Here is a 22019-nt window from a genome sequence, read left to right on the forward strand (position 1 = left end):
TATAAAATCATTCGCATTTTCAAATGGAGTACATGCCCAAGATTTTCGAGTATGTTTCGAAGCTTACTCAGAGTTGTACTCAAAACAAACTCGTTTGAGTATGAGTACGGTAAAAGTTTTATAAGGCCATCATTAAAAAAAATTTTGTTTGATGTACTCCGACCCACATTTTTGAAGTCGGGTAGGTAAGTCAGAATTTTTTTTTTTTTATTATTTTTTTTTTTAAATCAGATTTACAAATTTTCTTATGTTTTCATTAAACACATAACGCTGCCAGACAGAATAGAGTTTAGAACATTCATTTTGTACACATTGTATATAATACACGTAAACCTTCCAATGTCTCCTGAAATTTACTCAGGACGTTTTGCATTCGTCACGGATGAGGACCTCTACAGTTGTTAATAAATAAATTAACACCCCTTTTTGTTACCTCCGGTCGATTCTGACATTCATAATAGCAATCACTTAAACACTTTAATGTGATCCATGAATATCCAAGTGAATTGCATGATGACAGGAATTTACAATAAGTTGCCGACTTTCCCGCATCGTTCAAATTGTTGTGACGATCGTGTTCCATTCGTGTGTCTCAGTTTAAGAGCAAAGTAAAAGTGACGTTTACCTATTAAATTGTCATAACATTTAGATAATCCCATATCAAAATAATGTGCGTGCCTTTTCAGGAATATATACCATCAACTTAAGCGCTAACTCGTGGTCCGTCATAATTTTGGTGCGCTATCCCACGTGATTTTTTATCTAAATAACATGGCTTTCAAAGTTTTGTACATAAATACGATCAGGCCTCGATGGGGGAGTTCATAGCTCCTTGTTCTATCTTGTTGGTAGATAATGTGGTAATTTGGAGCTGTGATGCGGTATATTTGATCGTTCACATAGAAAAGTGTTTGAAAAGTTCCTGGATTAACAAATGGTCATTATCAAAGTGAAAGTAGAACCGAAAGACGCCCTAAGGACATTTTGATAACAAGAATTCTGTAAAACAACTAGTCCAAATAATAAAAAAAAAATGGCATCAAGTTTAATACTAATTCGAAGAATGTCTATTTTCCAGGGAGCAAATAAAAAATAAAATTTCCAAGTGCGGAAAAAATGATCGGGTCGGGGCAAATTTCATGGGTTGGTCGGAGTACATCAAACAAATCAATTTTTATTTTAAGCCTAACCACCAGGGCTTTTTTTTTTTACCTGACTGATCTCGTCTTCGCTAGCTGATTACGATCCGCTCCACTTCTCTACAACTTTTGGCTGCGTTAGTACAATTTCGTGTCAACAATTTTCAGCATATGATTGGATGCAGGCCAAGTCCCCTGCATGATTTGTGTTACGTTACACCACGTGCAAGACGATGGATTTGTAAACAATTAGTCATTGTCTTCAAAACACTTTCATTTAATCAGATTTTCAATCTTCATACAACATGGCGGTGTGTAGACTGTGCCATGAGGCTTTGCATATAACATCGTGCAACTCAGTGGGTGCAGTCATTTTTATTTGAACAACACACAAAGTGTAGTTGAAAAACGCATTTTCATTGGTTGAACATGATATAATCCAAGCAGACTTTGTTTTCTCCATCTGCTAGAGGACACCACTCAAAGCTACAAAAATCCTTCTAGCGCAGCCAAGGGTTGTAGAAAAGCAGAGCAGATCGTAAACACTTGGCTAGCGAAGATGAAGTGATCTTTACTGTATCAAGAAAGATACTGTCTAAAATGTTTTCCTTACTTTGATATTAGATTTACAGTTGACATAGTTGATATTAGATTTACAGTTGACATAGTTGATATTAGATTTACAGTTGACATAATTACATGTATGTACTGTGTTTGGCTGTAGTATCATGCTCTGGGTGGCAGTTGTTGACATTAGATATTGTGGTTTATTTGTTTCAGTTGACTTCAGCATCCAAGTGTTGAGCTCTGGGTCGTGGCCATTTCAGCAATCCTGTGACTGTACTTTTGTTCTTCCTCAAGAGGTACGTGTAACAGCAGGCAGTTATATTTTAATTTGTAAAATCAATATTTCTTTTGTGGTCTTAAGTTTTCTCATATATTTCTAGCAATGAAATGCCCAGGAATTGATCCTTAGTGATCAGGGTAAGCCTATTGCGAAAGTTAATGGGGGGAACCTGAATGTATGGTGAATCAGTCTATGATGCAGGAAGGGGTGTTTGTATGTGTTAAAAATGCTTTTCTGTTTGAATTATTCTTGTTTTGTATTTGGAATATTTATACCCCCCGAACGAAGTTCTGGGGGGTATATAGGAATCACTCTGTCCGTCCGTCTGTCTGTCTGTGCAGATTCGTGTCCGGGCCATAACTTCTTTGTTCTTTGACTTAGGCATACCATATTGGGAACACAGGTAGATCACCATGAGATGATGTGTCAAGTACCTTCATGACCTCTATATGACCTTGACCCTTGACCTCAAGGTCAAAAGTAAAGGTTTTTACAATGGATTTGTGTCAGGGCCATGACTTCTTTGTTCTTTGACATAGGCATATCATATTTGACACATGAGTGTATCACCATGAGACGATGTGTCATGTACATTCATGACCTCTTTATGACCTTGACCTTTGATTTCAAGGTCAAAATTATAGGTTTATGCCATGGATTTGTGTTCGGATACTTCCATTTTCTTCTACAAATGCATACCATATTTTTACACTCAGGAAAGAGGTAATTTATACATATTAACAACACCCTTAGGGGGGGGGGGGGTATTCTTAGTGAGCATTACTCACAGTACATCTTGTTTATTTTGCTTTTCTTAACAGCTTGAGAGAAGTTTCCAGCGGTTTACATGTTTTTATAACAATCGACACAGTGGACGCAAGCTGAACTGGCTGTACCATCATTCCAAGGGGGAGGTGGTCACTCACTGCTTCAAGAACCGCTACACGTTACAGGTAATCATTAAATAATGGTAAAAAAACCACTACACGCTTCTGGTAACCATTAAATAATGGTAAAAACCACTACACGCTTCTGGTAACCATTAAATAATGGTAAAAACCACTACACGCTACTGGTAACCATTAAATAATGGTAAAAACCACTACACGCTTCTGGTAACCATTAAATAATGGTTTAACAGTCTATACGAAAGTTTTTTGGACCACACAGGACATTCGGTCCTGTGTAATCAATGAACACACCGGACCGAACCAAATTTTGTCAGACCGAGAAACCTAATGTAAAAAAGAGAAACACGTGAAAATGCAAAACCAAGGAAATCTTATTTATTATACTAGTAATACTATACCAGGGATCCCTCCCGCATAATACTTTAGACGGTCCATGCGGTTTAATCACATTCATTTACGTATTTGGATTTGTGTGATATTTTTTACTTATAACAAACATTTAATTGACTCTGCGTCAAAATAATAAAGCTTAAAACCGAATACTGAGACATCGGACATTCCGGTCCGGTGTAAAAAATGACACATCGGACCTGAGGCATTGCACATCGGTCAGGTCCGACGGTCCGATGTCTTTCGCATAGACTGGTTTTAAAAAACACTACACGCTACTGGTAACCATTAAATAATGGTAAAAACCACTACATGCTTCTGGTAACCATTAAATAATAGTAATTAAAAAAAACACTACATGCTACTGTTAACCATTAAATAATGGTACGAATCGCTACAGGTAACCATTAAATAATGGTACGAACCGCTACAGGTAACCATTAAATGATGGTAAGAACTGCTACACACTGCAGGTAACCATTAAATAATGGTACGAACCGCTACAGGTAACCATTAAATGATGGTAAGAACCGCTACACACTGCAGGTAACCATTAAATAATTGTACGAACCGCTACAGGTAACCATTAAATAATGGTACGAACCGCTACATGCTACAGGTAACCATTAAATAATGTTTCAAACCGCCACAGCTAGCCAATAAATGATGGTTCGAACTGCTATATGCTACAGGTAACCCGTTAAATAATTGTGCCAACCATTAGACATTTTTTGCTGTAATACAACACTGCAAACAAACTGTGTAAAGTGAACTTCGTCTGTTGTCATCTTTCAGATTTTTTACTTCCTCTGAAATTGTTCGATTCAAGTTTGTTTACAATATGGCCCTTGTGAGCAGGATGGACCACAGTTTGGGTTTAAAGATTTGCTTTGAAATATATTGGGGAAAGTTCTTTTTAGTTCTCATCAAGGGTTAGGGTTTCATTAAGAGGCACAACAGTGTAGTTTATGCAACCATCTGTATATAGCATAGATTGTGCAACCCAAGGACAAGCAACAACACGGTAAACAAACTGACGTTGTTTTGTTATTAACAGGCATCAACATATCAAATGGCTGTGTTGTTGCAGTACAACACGGTGAACAAACTGACAATGCAACAGTTGGAGGAGACAACCCAGCTGAAAACTGTGAGTAAAAAATAAATGTTTAGAGTGAGATTTCTATAATTAAAACAAATGTTTTGTGTGAGATTTCTATGATCAAAAGAAATGTTTAGTACGAGATTTCCATAATTAAAACAAATGTTTAGAGAGAGATTTTTAGAATCAAAATAAATGTTTAATGTGAGATTTCTATAATCAAAACAAAGGTTGATATTTCTTAATCTAATGTATTGTTTTAAAAGCACTGTGAAATGGAAACCGATAAAAATTTACTAGATTGCACATAAAAAGAAATTGTTTTTATGGAGAATGTAGAATCTCTTTTAAAGAATGAATTTTATCTTACAGGAGACACTGCTTCAGGTATTACAGATTTTATTAAAAGTTAAATTACTGGTGTGTGACGATGATGAGAATGACCTTCGACCTTCATCCGCACTCGAACTGTTCTTTGGATACAAAAAGTAAGAAAAAGTGAAATATGGCAGTTTGAATTTACATGGTGAGGGGTGGGGGGTTGTCTGGATGTCATACTAGGACATACTTAGTTGATGTAGGTTATTTATGAATAAAGATGATGGTGCAAAGTTAATGCTTTCCATTTTGAGTTTCACCATTATTTTTCTCTGTATATTGATCTTTTGTGTCCGTAATGATGTCTGTGCATTGGAATGTTGACACAGAGATGAGGAATGTTAATATTCAATGTCTCTTGAATTTTGCAGTAAAAAGTTACGTGTGAACATCAATGTGCCTCTAAAAACAGAAGTGAAATTGGAACAAGAGACAACACACAAACACATAGAAGAGGACAGAAAATTACTTATACAGGTATGTAGTGGGACAGGGGATACCATGAGTTAGAGAGGACAGAAAATTACTTACATAGGTCTGTAGTGGGATGGGGGACACCACGAGGTAGAGAGGACAGAAAATTACTTATATAGGTCTGTAGTGGGAGACCACGAGTTACAGAGGACAGAAAATTACTTACATAGGTCTGTAGTGGGACGGGGGATACCACAAGGTAGAGAGGACAGAAAATTACTTATACAGGTCTGTAGTAGTGAGAGACCACGAGTTAGAGAGGACAGGAAATTACTTATACAGGTCTGTAGTGGTGAGAGACCACGAGTTAGAGAGGACAGAAAATTACTTATACAGGTCTGTAGTGGTGAGGGACCACGAGTTAGAGAGGACAGGAAATTACTTATACAGGTCTGTAGTGGTGAGGGACCACGAGTTAGAGAGGACAGAAAATTACTTATACAGGTCTGTAGTGGTGAGGGACCACGAGTTAGAGAGGACAGAAAATTACTTATACAGGTCTGTAGTGGTGAGGGACCACGAGTTAGAGAGGACAGAAAATTACTTATACAGGTCTGTAGTGGTGAGAGACCACGAGTTAGAGAGGACAGAAATTACTTATATAAGTGTGTAGTGTGACGGGGGACACCAGGAGTCAGAGAGGACGGTGAGTTGGAGAGTTCAAGAGGGCAAAAAATTAGTTCTTTCAAATCATGTTTTTAATTGATTGTATATTGTTGAACGTCCCTCTCGAGAATCTTTCACTCATGTAGAGACATCACTATTGCCGTTGAATGGCTGCAAAATTTAAGCCTATGCTCGATGCTTATGGCCTTTGAACAGGGAGGGACTTTTATTGTGCCACACCTGCTGTGACAGGTTATTGTGGTCTCATCTTAAGGACCACCCCATTTAGTAGCCTCTTACGACAAGCAAGGAGTACTGAGGACCTATTCTAACCCGGATCACCATGGAAGTCATGTCTTTGAAATATACTGCAGTATATGAAGACTTTCAATTAAGTGATAAGATAACATGTACTGTAGAATCATTTAAATTTGTGGGGGCCAATTTTCGTGGATTGCTTAATTTTTACGGCTTCATGGGGATGTAATTTCGTTGGATTTATATATTTGTAAGAAAGGTAACTCTGGAATGTAAATAGTTGTCTTTATTCGTTGAGGATGTAAATTCGTGGTTTAGGGGTACCCACGAATGCCACGAAAATTAAGCCACCATGAATTGTAATGATTCCACAATATTTTTATTTTGGGTGTAATCTCAATCCCAGTAAATTTTCAATTTGTTGGAATATCTCAACATCAGCCATTGAAAGAAGGAAAGTATTACTCTCGTGGCTAATACAAACATACATGTACGATTATTTCTCGAACTGTTCTCAAGTCACAGATTTTTTTGTCCATTGGTCATCAAACTTTGTAGGCAAGTTGGTCGTGACTAGTAGATGACCCTCATTGATTTTTTGGTCAAAAAGTCAAACAAAGGTTACAGATATTCTAGCGTCTGTAAAGAAGCTGCTATCTGTCAAATAACTGAAGAACCCTTATACTGATAGGTCATCAAGTAGGTTGGTCAGGACCAAAAAGTGACCTGTTAATTTTCAGGTCAAAGGTCATGAGGCTTCATTCAAGTCCAACCAGTAACTTCAAAAACATTTTACTAGGTGTCATCAAACTTCATTGACAAATTGAATATCCCTAGTAAATAACCTGTATTGGTATTCATTTCCTAATGTTTTCTAAATATTGATTCCCAATCAGAGGAAGGGGTGGACATGTTTCATAAGCAGGTCTTGTAAAGATTGACTTCCAGATGAAATGACTGTAGACAATTCACAATGTAGTACCTTCTTTTAAAGCCTATTGTTAATGCATAAAATGCTTACATATTTAGACAATTTTTTATATTTCATGCTGCCATAGTGCATATTATGACTGTGTTTCTATATTTCAGGCTGCTATTGTGCGTATTATGAAAATGAGGAAGGTTTTAAAACACCAACAGTTATTGGCCGAGGTTCTTAATCAGCTTTCCTCCCGATTCAAACCCAGAGTACCTGTAATAAAGGTAAGTAGTCTCGTTAATCAAAAGACTTATTGACACTAAGAGATCAGGGATGAATTTCTCAGGGCGGGGCAAAACTTGGATTGTTCAAATAAAAGAAGAAAACTCAAACTTACATTTGAGAGATTTTTGATCTGGTTGCATAACGTGCAAATGGCTTATAGAATGGTGAATGACGGGTGGGCGTCCCTGTAATAGGGTACCTATTTTGTGTAATTGACTCCTCTCACACCTCTAACTTGATGTTCCTCAAACTTTGTACCGTTGTTATGGATACATTGAAGATGTGTATATGGCTTTCGAAAGTGATCAGACATTTTTCGAAAAATTTACAGGTAGTTGAATTTAGTCATTTTTTAAACATGTCTTGAATAGACAGTACATGTACCTATTTCATGTAATCAACTCTTCTCACACCTCTAACTTGATGTTTTTAAACTTTGTACAATTGTTATGGATACATTGAAGATGTGCATGTTGTCAATTTTAAGCATTTCTGGAATAGACGTTACCTATTTTGTGTAAAGAACTTCTCTCACACCTCCTACTTAACGTTCCTCAAACTTTGTACAATTGTTATGGATACTGTACATTGAAGATGAGCATGTGTCTTTTTGAAAGTGATCAAACATTTTTCGACAAAATTTACATGTAGTTGGACTTTATAATTTTTTAAGGATGTCTTGAATAGACATTACCTATTTTTGTCATCAACTCCTCTTACAGCATTCATTTGACATCCTTCAGACCTTGTACAGCTGTTTTGGAAGCATTGACAATGTGCATGTGTCTTTTATGGAAGTGATCGGACATTCTTTGAAAAATTTACATGACATGATGTTGTTGAACTTTGTCATTTTTTAAGCTGGGTACCTACTTTGTGTAACCAACTCCTCTTACATCTTTTACTTAACATTTTTCAGACCTTGTACATTATAGATGTTATAAAATCATTGAAGATATACATGTGCCATTTTAAGAGTGCTTCTGGTTGTTGTTTTTTAAATTCTACATTTAATATGTCATTTTTCCAGTTTGTTTTATACTGCTGTCTCTGTGATCGGTAACATATTTTAAAGCAAACCGGCCATTTCTGTTCTTTAATTGATCTTTTTTTTTTCAAGAAATCCAAGTCAGATTTTGATGGTTGTAAACTGATTACTAAAGCTAATAAAATATATTGATGTACTGTTACTATGAGATCAGATTTAAATGGCTGTGAGCTAATTAATAAAACAAGATGTGTATTGTAATCTTCTACTTTTAATCTAACCTCAGATTGCCATGACTTTAAACTACAGTTAAACCTTGTTTTCTCAGAATCAATAGGGTGGAGAAACGACTTTGAGATATCTGAGAGTTTGAGATACAGAGGTTAAAATACAATGTCATATTGAAGGAAATGTACATGTAGCTTAGACTCCCAACTAACTTCAAAACATCAATGATCGAGATACTGTAAAAGTGGTTATTTACATGTCACGTAATAAGCATGTCAATTTTCCCCACATGTATAGTTTTAAATATTTACGTGTCACGTAAGAAGCATGTCAATTTCCCCCACATGTATAGTTATTGTGTCGCCTGCGTTACACGCAGTGGCGACATATAGGGATCACTGTCTGGCGTCGTCGTCGTCACAAAAAATTTCTGTCACACTTTTATCAAGAACCACATGGGGCAACTCCCTGATATTTGGCACAGAGCATCAGTGTGGCCAACTGTATTGTGTAAGACATTTTCGAATCTGTCGCTTATCAACTTCCTGTTTGCCGGGACTTAGAATTTTTTACAGCAAAAACATTTTTTGCTGAAGATTTTATTTTATGATTAACTGAAGGACATATTTTCAAACATATGTTTTCATTCAGTCTACATTTAATAAATGTCTTAATTTCAAACAGATTCTCCCACAAATTCCATTGCATAATAATGTCTCATCTTTCAATTTCAATTCAGTTATCGTTAAAGAATGTTTAGTAATTCTCAAAACCTTTAAAAGGAGTATTAAACTGACAAAAACCATTTGAATAATTTACTTTTTCAACATTATACGTGATATATTACATATAGAATGAACTAGCAGGCGACACATGTCTTCCGGGGAAGACTTAATACTGCGTAAATATTTACGTGTCATGTAATAAGCATGTCAATTTCCCCCACATGTATAGTTATAGATATTTGAATAATATATTCAGTTGCCGCATATTTTTCCCACATATGTAATGTTGGAGTGCAAAAACGCGTACTTAACCCCCAATGTAAATAACCACTTATACAGGAGCAAAATTCAATAATTAATGATACAGAATATATTGTTACTCCTTCATGCATTATCAGAAATTAAAAAATTAAATGCCTGAATTTTTACATAAAAAATGGGTGGAGTGATTAGATGTGGATGGCAAGTTTTGTTGGAAGCTGAATAAGCAAGAAACTTATCCCCACTTACTAGAACGAAAATCCTTATGATGTGTATAATGACGAAATGTTTTTTTCTTTTTGTGACAGAAATGCATAGACATTTTGATCGAGAAGGAGTATTTGGAACGAGTGGAAGGGCAAAAAGATACATATAGCTACCTGGCATGAGTTGCGTTTGTTAGAAATCTTCATCGTGTTACCTGGCTGGAGCAGCCCAGGCGATTCACTGACAACAAGTTAACAATATCGCCCAGAGCTATCACACGACACTCCAGTGACCTGGATTTCTGTGACAGAAAGGTCACAACATTCTATCATTCTTTCTGGGGTTTGTTTTTTTTATTCCACAGAGGGAAAAATTTAATATTTTCGTTTTCTGGAGAATGTTGGAGGATTATGCCATTTATGTACAAAGAAATTTTATTTATTGACTGAGAAAATCTGTGTTTATACTTTGTAATGACGCTAGACAGTTCTGGTAGATTGGTGCAGATCTGAGTCGGGGAGGTTTCTGTCCAGAAAAACTGCAAAATCAACAAGTGCTTGCCACAGGAACTTATCAACTGTGCATTAATTAAAGTCAGTGCATTAATATGTAATTTGTATTTTGTTCGTCAAAAAGACTGGACAGAATTTTGTTGATATAATTCCTCATTTTAACGATAGTTGATATAGCATATTGTTTTTAAAGCATGTTTGATAAGTAAGAATTTATTATGTGCATTGACTTGTGATATTTCGCGTGCAGATTAGTGTTTATATATTTGTGTGTCAGACATGAAGCTCATACATACAGCAACAGATGAAGACAAGGAAGTCTGATGTCACACTACCCGAGTTATTTCTGTGATTTTTTTTTTTTTGAGGGGGTGCAAGGTAAAATATGTGTGACCAAATGTTCATTACCATAATGTTGGAATGATGATTTTATTTCTCTGTTTCGTGAATTGAGGATAAAAGAAGATATTTGTGAGACTTTCAAAGTTCTGTCTGTTATCATGATTACTACAGTTACATTTGTAGACGGAATTCGTGCATTGTTAGAATTCTTTAGGTCTTGCGAAAATATAAATCTCATCTTAAGGAGGAATAACACAATGTCATAATGGCGACTTCCTTTTGAAACATAAATGAAAATGTAAATATCAGCAACACTTGTATATTCCTGTTAAATCTAAATGCCTAGCTGGGTAACTCATTAGGTTAAAGTGTCAACTGCTGATCGGTAGATCGTAGGTTCGAGTCTAGCAGAGATTTTCAATTTTTTTTTCAGATTACTTTCCACTAAAACCGCAATTTTTTTAACTAAAGAAGGTAAATTTGAAAGTTTTCAAATTCAGAATATTATTGTACTGCAGTACATATCCTTCTTTTTCCATTCTTATCGGATTTCTCTGGTGTGTCATTCCTCCTTAAGGACTTTGTCACAAATATATTATAATAGTCTTCATGACAGTAACAGACACACACACACACACCTTAAAACTTTCTGACTTGTCAGTGTTTATCATGCAAGACCATTTATGATTAATTGCAAACATTTTATTGAAGTATGTATAAAAGAAATATAGGGGAAAATAGTCAATACAATAATCAACTTCTTACACTTATACCCAGGTCAGAGAGAGAAAATGCCTTCAACTTGAATTTTAAATTTGATGACGATTTAACTTTTTCTTTTTTTTTTTTTTCTTTACCTGTAGTTTTATAAATGCACATAAGTATATTGAAGGAATATCGCAATTGAGTGTTTGATGTTTTGGTAAGAAAAATTAAATTGTTACTTTAATTCTGAAACATTTCTGTTTCACATGGGGAACATTAGAATAGATTTTTTAAAAATATTTGTTTGCACACACAATATGTATTAAGTACGACAGTGAAAAAGATGGGCGTGTTCCGTGAGAAGTGTGGGCGTGTCTGTGTCCCTTTGTTTTTATATGTTCATGCATGTCTCCACCAAACATAAAATGTTTCTGAGAGGCTGACTTAGTGCAGCCATTAATGTGACGTAACAGTTGACAACACTTTATATTTAAGTTCACATGTTCTCACGAGACTAAATTATTATCTCGACAGGTAAAGATTATCTCTGATCAAATTGCATGACTTCATCCATAAATACTGTTTCTCTTTGAGAGATGGGAAAATTTATTTTGTCGGTTCTAAATGAGAATACATGTAATCTTTGTGTCAGCACTGAATTGTGTCATAATTTGTTGATCTGTTACAATTTTTCATGTTCTCGGAGACGGAAGTAAATGCGGAATGATGAATTAGGATATCGCTGAGAACGAATTGCATTATATAGAACGACGTCAATAAAGTATTGGCTTCTATTCAAGTGTTGGGTTTTCTTCTTTGAAGTAGCAGACTTTTTTTTCATTTAGGCATGAAAACAAATCTATGACTTACTGCAAGTGTCGGGTGTTGTTATGGTGTGGGATTTTTTTTTGGGGGGGGGGGGAGGGGGGTCCCTCGACGCAACGATGTTGGTTATAGAATAAAAGTCGTCTCATCGTAACTGAATTACACGGTGACTCGTGTGTGCCTTTGTCGTCTTCTCGTTATTTCGGAGCGAAAAGACAATATAACTCGCAGTTTAGCGACCGGTTTTTTTTCTTCTATCTTTACGTTCTCTCCCCTTTTCGCCCCCCTAATTTTCGACTTCTTGAATATCGTGTTTTGTCCCCGAAATTTTCTTAGCTCACAAGAAGATTAATGAGAATACACAAATAACACATTGACATCTGTCATTAACGTCGATAGGGATCAAACAATAAATAATACGATACCTCGAAATATTTCCTAAAATAGTGAAAACATAGACACTATATTCCAGATAATAATATTTGGTTAAACTAAAGTAGCAACACTTGCAATAAAGCGGTTTAATATTGCTTTGAATTATAAAATTTTACCAGCGTACTCTGTTTAGAAGGACCGCACCAAAAAAAAAGGGGGCAAAATAAAATCACTTCAGGTACCCTATACACCGTTAAATTTATCTTAACGGGACTGGTTGATTAAGCCCTAGAACAACGAATAGTACCCAATTAGAATGTCTCGCTTTCAAGAGCGCCTAGCTCTGTGGTACACAAATCTTATTGACGGAATTCTGAGTAAAAAAATGAAGTCGGTGTGGCTACCATTCCTCTTCTCTCTATGAGATCAGATGCCAGGGGAAAGTGAGCGGAAATCCGTTTTGCTTTTTCAATCGCAACTTATTGGGGTCCGGAAATGACGTCTTGATTGTATAACGTTCTCCGGAAGTACGAAATTGTAACAATGGACGTTTCTAATCAGGGTTGAAGTCGCTAGTTGTGATTATTGAACATGTTTACAGACTTATAAGGGGGGGGGGGGGGGGGGGATCTCATCGTTTCTAGCAAATATTAACTGGGCAAAATGAACAATTATAATTTTTATTGTCATATTCTGATTTGATATAAAATGAAGGTTACTAGGACACATTCGAGGTTGTTTTTCCGCTTGCGGGAAAGGCCTGAGATTGTGCAATTGTTGCACTTTGTGTCTTTTGACTAGTCCTGGTGCCGAAGATCTAAGCAACAACGCATGCATTTACCAGGACAGAGCGCTTAATAGGAAAATTTTTCGGACGGGACGTTAAACAATATACAATCAATAATAACGCATAACTACCATTACAACAGATGTGTACACATCAGTTTGTAAAATAAGTGAGGAAAATCATTGACTGGGAGCGAGAGAGAAGTTTATTAAATAATGGACTCCGATATATAAAGCTATTCTAGGTCTGTCGTACGTTCACATTTACTGGTTGTTGTACAAATGATATATTGTTATGGCGTGACTTGCGATTTGATCTGTCAAGACTCAGAAATTATGCCTTTCGACACCTTATAATCGTCAAAATTTCCCAGCTTCAGGCCTGGACCCCTTCAGGGTTTTGATCAAGGCGGCCCCAAAATCTCTACTATAGTGAAATTGACATGGTAAAAAGTCTGGCTACGCACCTGCTCGCGCAAACTAAGACCTGTGTCACTCGGGTCACTGTACAGACCTTGGACCCACCTAACGGGATTTGATGTTCTGTAAAGGTATCAGCAGCTAGGGAAAATTGATTGATTGTATATTGTTAACGTCCCACTCGAGATTGATAGTTAATGGGTGTGTGTGTCAACATCCGACATGTATAGTCAATGTATTCTGACAATGTGGGAAGCTGTAACGCAAGCAAGAAGAACAGTTGCAAAGACGAAGAGTTTTTTCTACAGTAAATTTCATTTGTAATTAGGATTAACTTAAAACTATTTAAAGACTTATTTGCGACCGTTGATGTTGATTTTTCGGTCGCAAACATCCGTTTTAAACAGCCGGCTTTGGTAACGCGTCATCCAAAACTCCGACCGTTAAATCAGCATTAACGGTCGCAAATAACAAAAACCTTTCATACACTTGTCTTCGTGTTTACCTCTAGTTGAGTTTTGCTTTTTTTTTTGGGGGGGGGGGGGGGGGGGGTCTTATAAGATGCGTCACGAAATATTGCTTTGGTTTTTATTTTTAGAAATTGTCAATCCTGCCAGCAGCTGACTTTATAAATTTTAATTTGTCGGCTGTTTTGTAGCTTCGACGATATCCACCAAAAAAAAATTGTTATGCTTATATCAACATCCTAGGTACTGCATTTCCACATGGATGCAATGATAATATATATGATGTGGGAAATTTGACTAGTTCACAAGGAAATAACGTGAATATGATGGGACTCTTTCCTAATATTTAAAGACGGAAACGTAGTCATGGACACCGTTCATATAAAAAGCCAAGTATAAATGATGTCACGTTTGATTCTCTTTAACCTTACGTGAACAGACAATTAGGTCCACATCACATTCGTACAAAACTTTACTCTGTTCCATTGAGAGTTTTACATACATTATTTGAAGAAACTACAGTTAGTCTATACTTGGATTTTTCGACACCTGAATATTGACTGAACTCTGTGATTATGGATGTTGCCAATCACAGCCTCTTTAAACCACCACGGGTCATGGATGATACATTCTGTTACCGTTTTTACATACCATATTTAATGCAATGTTTTCCACTGGATATTTTCCGAACATATATTGCACATCGCTTATTGTTCCTATATACAAAAAGGGAAGTACTACTGACCCAGCGAATTACAGGGGAATTAGCTTGGTGAGCTGCTTAACTAAACTATTTACTTCAAGTTTGAATAAACGACTTATGGTTTGGGTGGAACATAATGATGTCATCTCTGACGCACAATTCGGTTTTAGACCTTCTTTAGGAACTGTTGATGCCATTTTTGCCTTGCAAACTGTAATTGATAAATATCTTTCTAAGAAAAAGAGGCTCTACTGCTGTTTTACAGATTTTAAACGGGCGTTTGATTCGGTAGACAGAGCTAAAATGTGGAACAAAATTTCTATGCTAGGTATTAGAGGCAAGCCTCTTAAGATTCTTCGATCATTGTACAATGATATTAAGTCATGTGTTCTATTAAAAGGAAATTTATCAGATTTCTTTGTAAATAATATTGGCGTTTTACAAGGGGAGATAATTTCTCCCCTACCTTTTTCTTTGTACGTAAACGACTGTGAGAAGGAATTTTTGCTTAAGGGCAATGCTCCCATCGAGCTACAAGAATTATCTTTATTTCTATTAATGTATGCAGATGATATGGTTATATTAGCTGAATCGACGTCTGACTTGCAACTTATGTTGAATCCATTGGAAATTTACACTGAAAAAAGTATTGGTTTTTAGAAACGGAGGTATTTTACGATCAGACGATAACTGGCTCTATGATAATGAACAAATTGAAGTAATAAATAAATTTTGTTATCTTGGATTATTGTTGAATTTTAATGGAAAATTTTATGTTGCACAAAAACAGTTATCATTACAATGTAAGAAAGCTTTATTTTCACTAAAAAGAAAATGTTCTAATATGAACTTGAATTTTACAACACTAATATTCTTATTTGATACATATTTAGGAAGCATTGCAAATTATGGATGTGAAGTGTGGGGTGCTCAGTCAGCTCCTGATATCGAAAAAGTTCACATGGATTTTTGTAAAAGCATACTGGGTGTGAAAAGTGCTACTCCTAATGTAATGATTTATTGTGAATTGGGTAGATTACCATTGCAATGTGTGAGAAAATTACGAATTTTAAAATATTGGTTAAAGCTTTTATCAACAAAAAATTGTATCTTGAAATCATGTTATGACTATGTGTGATGAAATGAGTAGTAAACAAAACTAAAAATTGGGTAGTAAATGTTAAAGGTATTTTATCAAATGTTGGATTGATGAACCTATGGTTAAATCAATGTACTTTGAAGCCACAATACAGGTTTGCAGTTGCTAAGCAACGTATATTTAATAATTGTAAACAAACAATTTTTTCTGAAATCAACTCTTCCTCAAAATGTAGAATTTATAAACATTTGATTGACCATTTTACTTTGCAATCCTACTTAACTAAAAGAATTCCTATGCAGTATAAAAAGTTTATATGCAAGTTAAGATTATCGTCTCACTGGTTAGTTATTGAAACCGGTAGATACAAAAATGTTCCTTTAAAAAGACGTTTGTGTCCTTTATGTATCTTAGATGTAGAAGGTGAGCTTCATTTTTTCTTTTAAGTGTACCTAATGCAGTTATTTAAGAATCAAATTTTTGAAAAAAGTATTATTATATCAGACCCTCCTCTGTCTTTAAATTAATTCAACTTTTATCGACACAGAATGTAAAGGAATTATGTAACTTGGGTAAATCTATGAAGAATTCCTTTGAAATTAGAAATACCAATGTATAAGCACAATTTCTATTCTTTCTTGACCTTTATATGATTTTAGATTTATTACATTGTATACTTTGTCTATAAGCTGTATTTGTTTTTGACTAATAAATAACAACAACGATATTCCTTCCGAATCATGTCGCCAGTTCCTTTTAAGCTCAAATTTAAAAACAAACAATCTAACTAAAATCAGACTTCTTAGATCCGCGCCGTATACTCTGTGATTGTGAGCGTATCTTAGGATCTGATTTTAATTAGATTGACAAACAAAGGAATAGATGCTGTCAACATAAGCAACATTCTTCGTCATAAAAAAGTGCAGTCTTGTATTCCACTTTATTTCAAGTTCAAGTCCACACCCAGTATTTCCTACAAGTATACTTCTACTATTGCATCCAAATTTTTTAATCATAAACAAACTTTACAGTGCCAAGATCTAGATAGTCCAGCTGGACATGTCATTACTGGTGATGTTGATATAGTTGAAAATGAGGACCCCAAATCACTTATTCTAAAAGGTCCTAAATACAAAGAACCCCGGTCTTTCAATTGGCGACAGAGCTTCATCTCTATTTTGAATTCTGTCGAAGATTACCAGTATGCCAGACGTTGGGCTCAATATGAAAAAAGAAGAACTTGATACATTGTCAGAATGGATTAAAGTGTATGAGGAATATCCAAATCCCGCATTAGACATATCAAAGCAAAAGTACGTACCATCTATTCTTCTGTGTTTAGTAAACCAGAAGTGATAAAAGAATTAGATAGGTAACATGAGGAATATGTCTTGGTTCCAGCTGACAAAGCTTGTAACAACATTGTCTTTGTTTGTAAGGCTCATTATTACAACTGTATATTAAACGAACTTGGCATTAACTCCACTTTTAGTAATCGTACTTATACTCCAACTGCCCTTTCAAAAGATGAATTTCTTCAAAACCATGCTTCAGTTTTAGGCACATTTGGTATCCCTGTCAGTGGGTCGAATGAATATGAGTTACCGTACCTATACTGGATTCCTAAACTACATAAAAACCCTTACAACGATATATCGCTGGATCCAGCAAGTGCTCTACCAAGCCCTTATCTTTGCTCCTCATTAAAATATTAACAGCTGTGAAGGAGAAAACGTACTGTGCGACTTCATATGCCAAAAGTGGTCTAAATCAAATGTGGATTCTAAAAAATTCTAAAGAACATTTAGTAAACTTGAAATCGCAAAACTTTTCTCAGATCAACAACATCAAAACTTATTACTTTTCAACACTTTACACGACCATTCCTCACGAAAAATTAAAAACCAGATTTTTTGACATAGACAGTTGCTTTTTAAACAAATATGGAAAACATAAATATTCCTAGCTAGTGATCAGTCATCCAAAAATTACTTTATTAAACGCCACTTTGTATTCTGAAGTTGAAATAAAAAATATGCTACAGTTCCTCACTGACAATATCTTCGCGGTCTTCCAACAGTCTGTTGGAATCTCCTTAAGCACGAATTGTGCTCCTTTGTTAGATGTCCTGTTTTTTTTATATTCATATGAAGTAGAATTTATTCAGAAACTTCTGCGTGAGAAGAAAAAATCTCTTGCTGTGGCCTTCAATTCGACATTTAGATATATCGACGACGTCTTATCTATTAAGAATAATAACTTTCATCCATAAGTCGATTTGATATATCCCTACGAGCTCAAAAAAAAAAAAAAAAGACACCACAGAGTCGTCCACTTCTGCTTCATACTTAGATATTTTATTGAAAGTAGATATTAACGGCAAACTAACAACTCAACTTTATGACCAACGGGATGATTTCAGTTTCTCCATCGTCAACTTCCCATATATATTTAGCAATATTCCACTATCACCTGCATGTGGTGTTTATATCTCTCAACTGATTCGATACGCAAGAGCTTGTTCTGCGTATGGTCAGTTTTTAAATCGAGGCAAGCTACTGACAAACAAGTTGATGGTACAGGGGTTTCAACAGTCTCGATTGAAGTCAGCATTTTGCAAATTCTATGATCGTTATAACGATCTAGTTCGTCAATACAACCTATCATTGGGTCAATTGCTGTCTGGCGTGTTTCATACCGATTGTTAGGCCGTTCGTGGTACACTGATTTTGACTATAGATAATTTCGTTTACCTGATCAAGATATAGGTCTCACGGCGGATGTGACCGGTCGACAGGGGATGCTTACTCCTCCTAGGCACCTGATCCTACCTCTGGTGTGTCCAGGGGTCCGTGTTTGCCCAACTATTTATTTTGTATTTCTTATGGGATTAATTAGATTGATCACTGTTCGTTATCTTCACCTTTCATTCATATGAATTCTTTTATCGTGACATTCTTATCAAACTTAAATTTAGCGATCTTTGTCACCCGAAGTGAATGATACAGGTACTGATGAAACAACAAAACAATCAGCTGATTGGTTCGCCTCGGTTAGGAAAAATACATTGCGATAAGTAAAAGAACGAAAACTACAGACTATTACTTCAGAAAGAGCAATTAAATGGTAACAATGAAACGGAATAAATATCAACGAATATTTTTAAAATATTTCTTCAATCCAAATTAATTCCAAATGTAACTGTTTGCAAGTAGTTCCTTAATTATATTCATACGCCGTAAGGAAGTTTAAGATTTCCTGTACAAATGAAAGGGATGATAAGATCACGAATGTAAAGATGACGTTATGCCTTTTTGCGATATTCTACAATTTAAAACTTACCATTTCGTTAATGCTCGTTTAACAGCCTCAAATCTCAGTGCACTGGCCAATCAAAATTCTGATTACAAAATAGTTGTCCGAGTGTACTGGCCAATCAAAACTGAGATTACGAAATAGTTGCATTGGCATTGAGGATGATTTGTTTGGGGTTGAGGTTTATTCACCCTAATCTTGAAAAAAAAATCACCAATTCATCTCAGAATATTACATTATTAATCGAGTTTGTAGAGTTTTGTTTTAAAAATCATGAGATTGGAAACAGAGATGTGAATTTTCAAATTGTTCGGAATCTGTTGGCTCAAGTATACATTTTTCACCAGAGTTCAACGTCTCAATCGTGTAAAATAATCTTCGTTACAAAAGACACAGAAGGGGTTAAAGAACTTAAGAAATGTGTTTGATTAAAAACATCTGATATTTAACTCTTGATGCTGAAATAATTCACCAGTCCATATCCTTTCAAAACTCTGTTATTAAATTTATCATCGGAAACGCACGACACTCGTCAGGAAGACCACGTGACAGTTCGCCGCCAATAACAGGTCAATTTTCTAAGGCTTCAAAATTCCAACTTTGTAATTCTCTTAATGAAGTCTGTCGAATTTAATTTACACTGCATGTCAGCGAGATAGCATCTGTTCAATATGCGAATGTCTTGCACTGCTACTAAATGTATTTGATTTTATACACGGCCCTTGGATATTTTTTTTTTTTTAAATATTTTGTTTGATTTATTGTTTCAACTAACCGGGAAAACTATGCTCCAACTAAAACAATATACAGCATTGCTAAATGCAATACTGTTCAGTGAAGAAAATTATTTCTAAAGACAAATATATGATTTTAAAGATGAAATATTTCAACTAGAAACATGAAATGTTAGCATTTGATTTTCCTAACATTGTACCAAACTAACAAAGTAAATAATGCGATTGGTCTTTTTTTTTTTTTTGGTCGTCCAATCAAAACTTGCGTTTCTAAGCACTTCCTATTGGGTTTTGCGCTCTTAACTGTAAACAAGGAGGGTCGACCGGGTTTCGTTTTATAAGTTTTAGTTGCCATGTACTTGTACTTTCTGGTTTCGTTTTGTGAGTTCTAGTTGCTGTATACTTGTACTTCCGGGTTTCGTTTTGAGAGTTCTAATTGCTGTATACTTGTACTTCCGGATTTCGTTTTGTGAGTTTCAGTTGCTGTATACTAGTACTTACGGGTTTCGTATTATAAGTTCTAGTTGTCGTATACTTCTCAGATATCTAGTTCATGCATCGCAAAATGTAAACATTATAGTATTTTGTGCGTTTTATTTCGCACCCATATTGACGCAAATTTAGTAAATATCTGTTCTGCTTTGGAAAGAACTAGTCTTGTCTATATGTCTTCTTCAAAGTCTTATTTGAATTTCCACCACCGTCATCATAAATATTTTTAGGTAAAGGGGATTAAAGGTTTTTATTTGAATGATTTGTGGTCATCCGTTCTAGATTTTTTTTTACTCATATCGAGACGTCACCAGCTTAAGGTACCGTAGATCTAAGCATGGCAAATAGAGTCGTAGAAGTAAGGATTTATTATCGGACTGACACCTACTGTGATACGGAACATTTGAATTGGTAGAAATATCGTATATTTTTAGGTGGCAGGGGACAGGATTTCTTTTTAGGTTCTGAAATATGTGGGTAGAGGGTATACATCAAAGTCAGATTAAGACAGACTAATGAAAAATCATATTTCTCTGTTATGTCAATACTTGTATTCCATACTATTGTAGTTAATAAATGATGACCCTAGATTACATCTAATCCACACATACTGGTACTGGTGCACAGAATATGCTTTGAGCAGGTGCTCCTTTTTCGCTTTGATTTTCTCTCATTTGGGCAAATCCGCACCACCCACACACCACCACAGAACCGTACGAGGGGATTTAGACACTGTGCATCAAGAACCATGTTTGCCCTTCTTAAAAATATATCTTTCATATGGGGGCATCCACCTTCCCTCTCAGCTATAGACCTTTTGCTGGACCATGCATGTTTTCACCTGAATTTCTTCGGCAACTGACCACGTGTTTTAATTTCTTATTTGCATCCATCTACATTGTTCATGCTAGGAATCATGGTTACACCTTCATGTTGCATTATCAACTTTTTCATTAAGCACTCAGCTACATTTGACATACATCTTAAAATTATTGTGTACATTTTACACATGTAATATCACTTAAAATATGGGGTATTTCCATTTTTAAAGAAAGTTGGCCGGGCTTATAGTGCGAAACTGTTCGTTGCTACCTTATTAGCCTGGTTCCCGAGGCTTTCTGATGTGCAAGATCGGAAGGCCTCGGGAACCAGGCTACTACCTTATTTAAAGAAACTCATGAACTCGTTCATATATTTAGTCGCATTGCTGTTTTTCTATTTAATGATTTGCTAAAATCTGATATAATAATAATTATACCATTCATTTTTAACAAATTGATTGTTTGAATTACAAATTGCACGTCAGAGTCTTGTATTTTTGACATTCAAAATTAAAACACGAACAATTGTTGCAGCAACTAATTAATAAAATACGGCGGTACCCTTGTGTATCACATTAATATTCAGTGAACTTTATGAAAAATCATTAATACTATAAATTATGCAAAAACTTTTGAGTGGTTTCCAAAAATTATAAATGTATGAAATATCTATCATTTGAATATGCTCACTAATGCAATGTGAAA

General features: G+C 35.4%; 1 protein-coding gene across 2 annotated transcripts in view; it reads left to right on the plus strand.

Moving 5' to 3' along the window:
- The window catches only part of LOC125683704 (cullin-1-like), a 30662-nt gene extending 18591 nt beyond the window's left edge, over nucleotides 1-12071 (plus strand). For both annotated transcript variants that reach the window (XM_048925139.2, XM_048925140.2), the window contains exons 14-20: nucleotides 1920-2002; nucleotides 2808-2939; nucleotides 4345-4437; nucleotides 4762-4877; nucleotides 5139-5244; nucleotides 7195-7308; nucleotides 9820-12071. In XM_048925139.2, coding sequence (XP_048781096.1) covers nucleotides 1920-2002; nucleotides 2808-2939; nucleotides 4345-4437; nucleotides 4762-4877; nucleotides 5139-5244; nucleotides 7195-7308; nucleotides 9820-9900 — 725 coding nt within the window. In that variant the 3' untranslated portion in view covers nucleotides 9901-12071. The remainder of the gene's footprint in view (nucleotides 1-1919; nucleotides 2003-2807; nucleotides 2940-4344; nucleotides 4438-4761; nucleotides 4878-5138; nucleotides 5245-7194; nucleotides 7309-9819) is intronic.
- The last annotated feature ends 9948 nt before the right edge of the window (nucleotides 12072-22019 follow it).

This window comes from Ostrea edulis, chromosome 6 (assembly GCF_947568905.1).
Source record: "Ostrea edulis chromosome 6, xbOstEdul1.1, whole genome shotgun sequence".
Classification (NCBI taxonomy): Eukaryota; Metazoa; Mollusca; class Bivalvia; order Ostreida; family Ostreidae; genus Ostrea; species Ostrea edulis.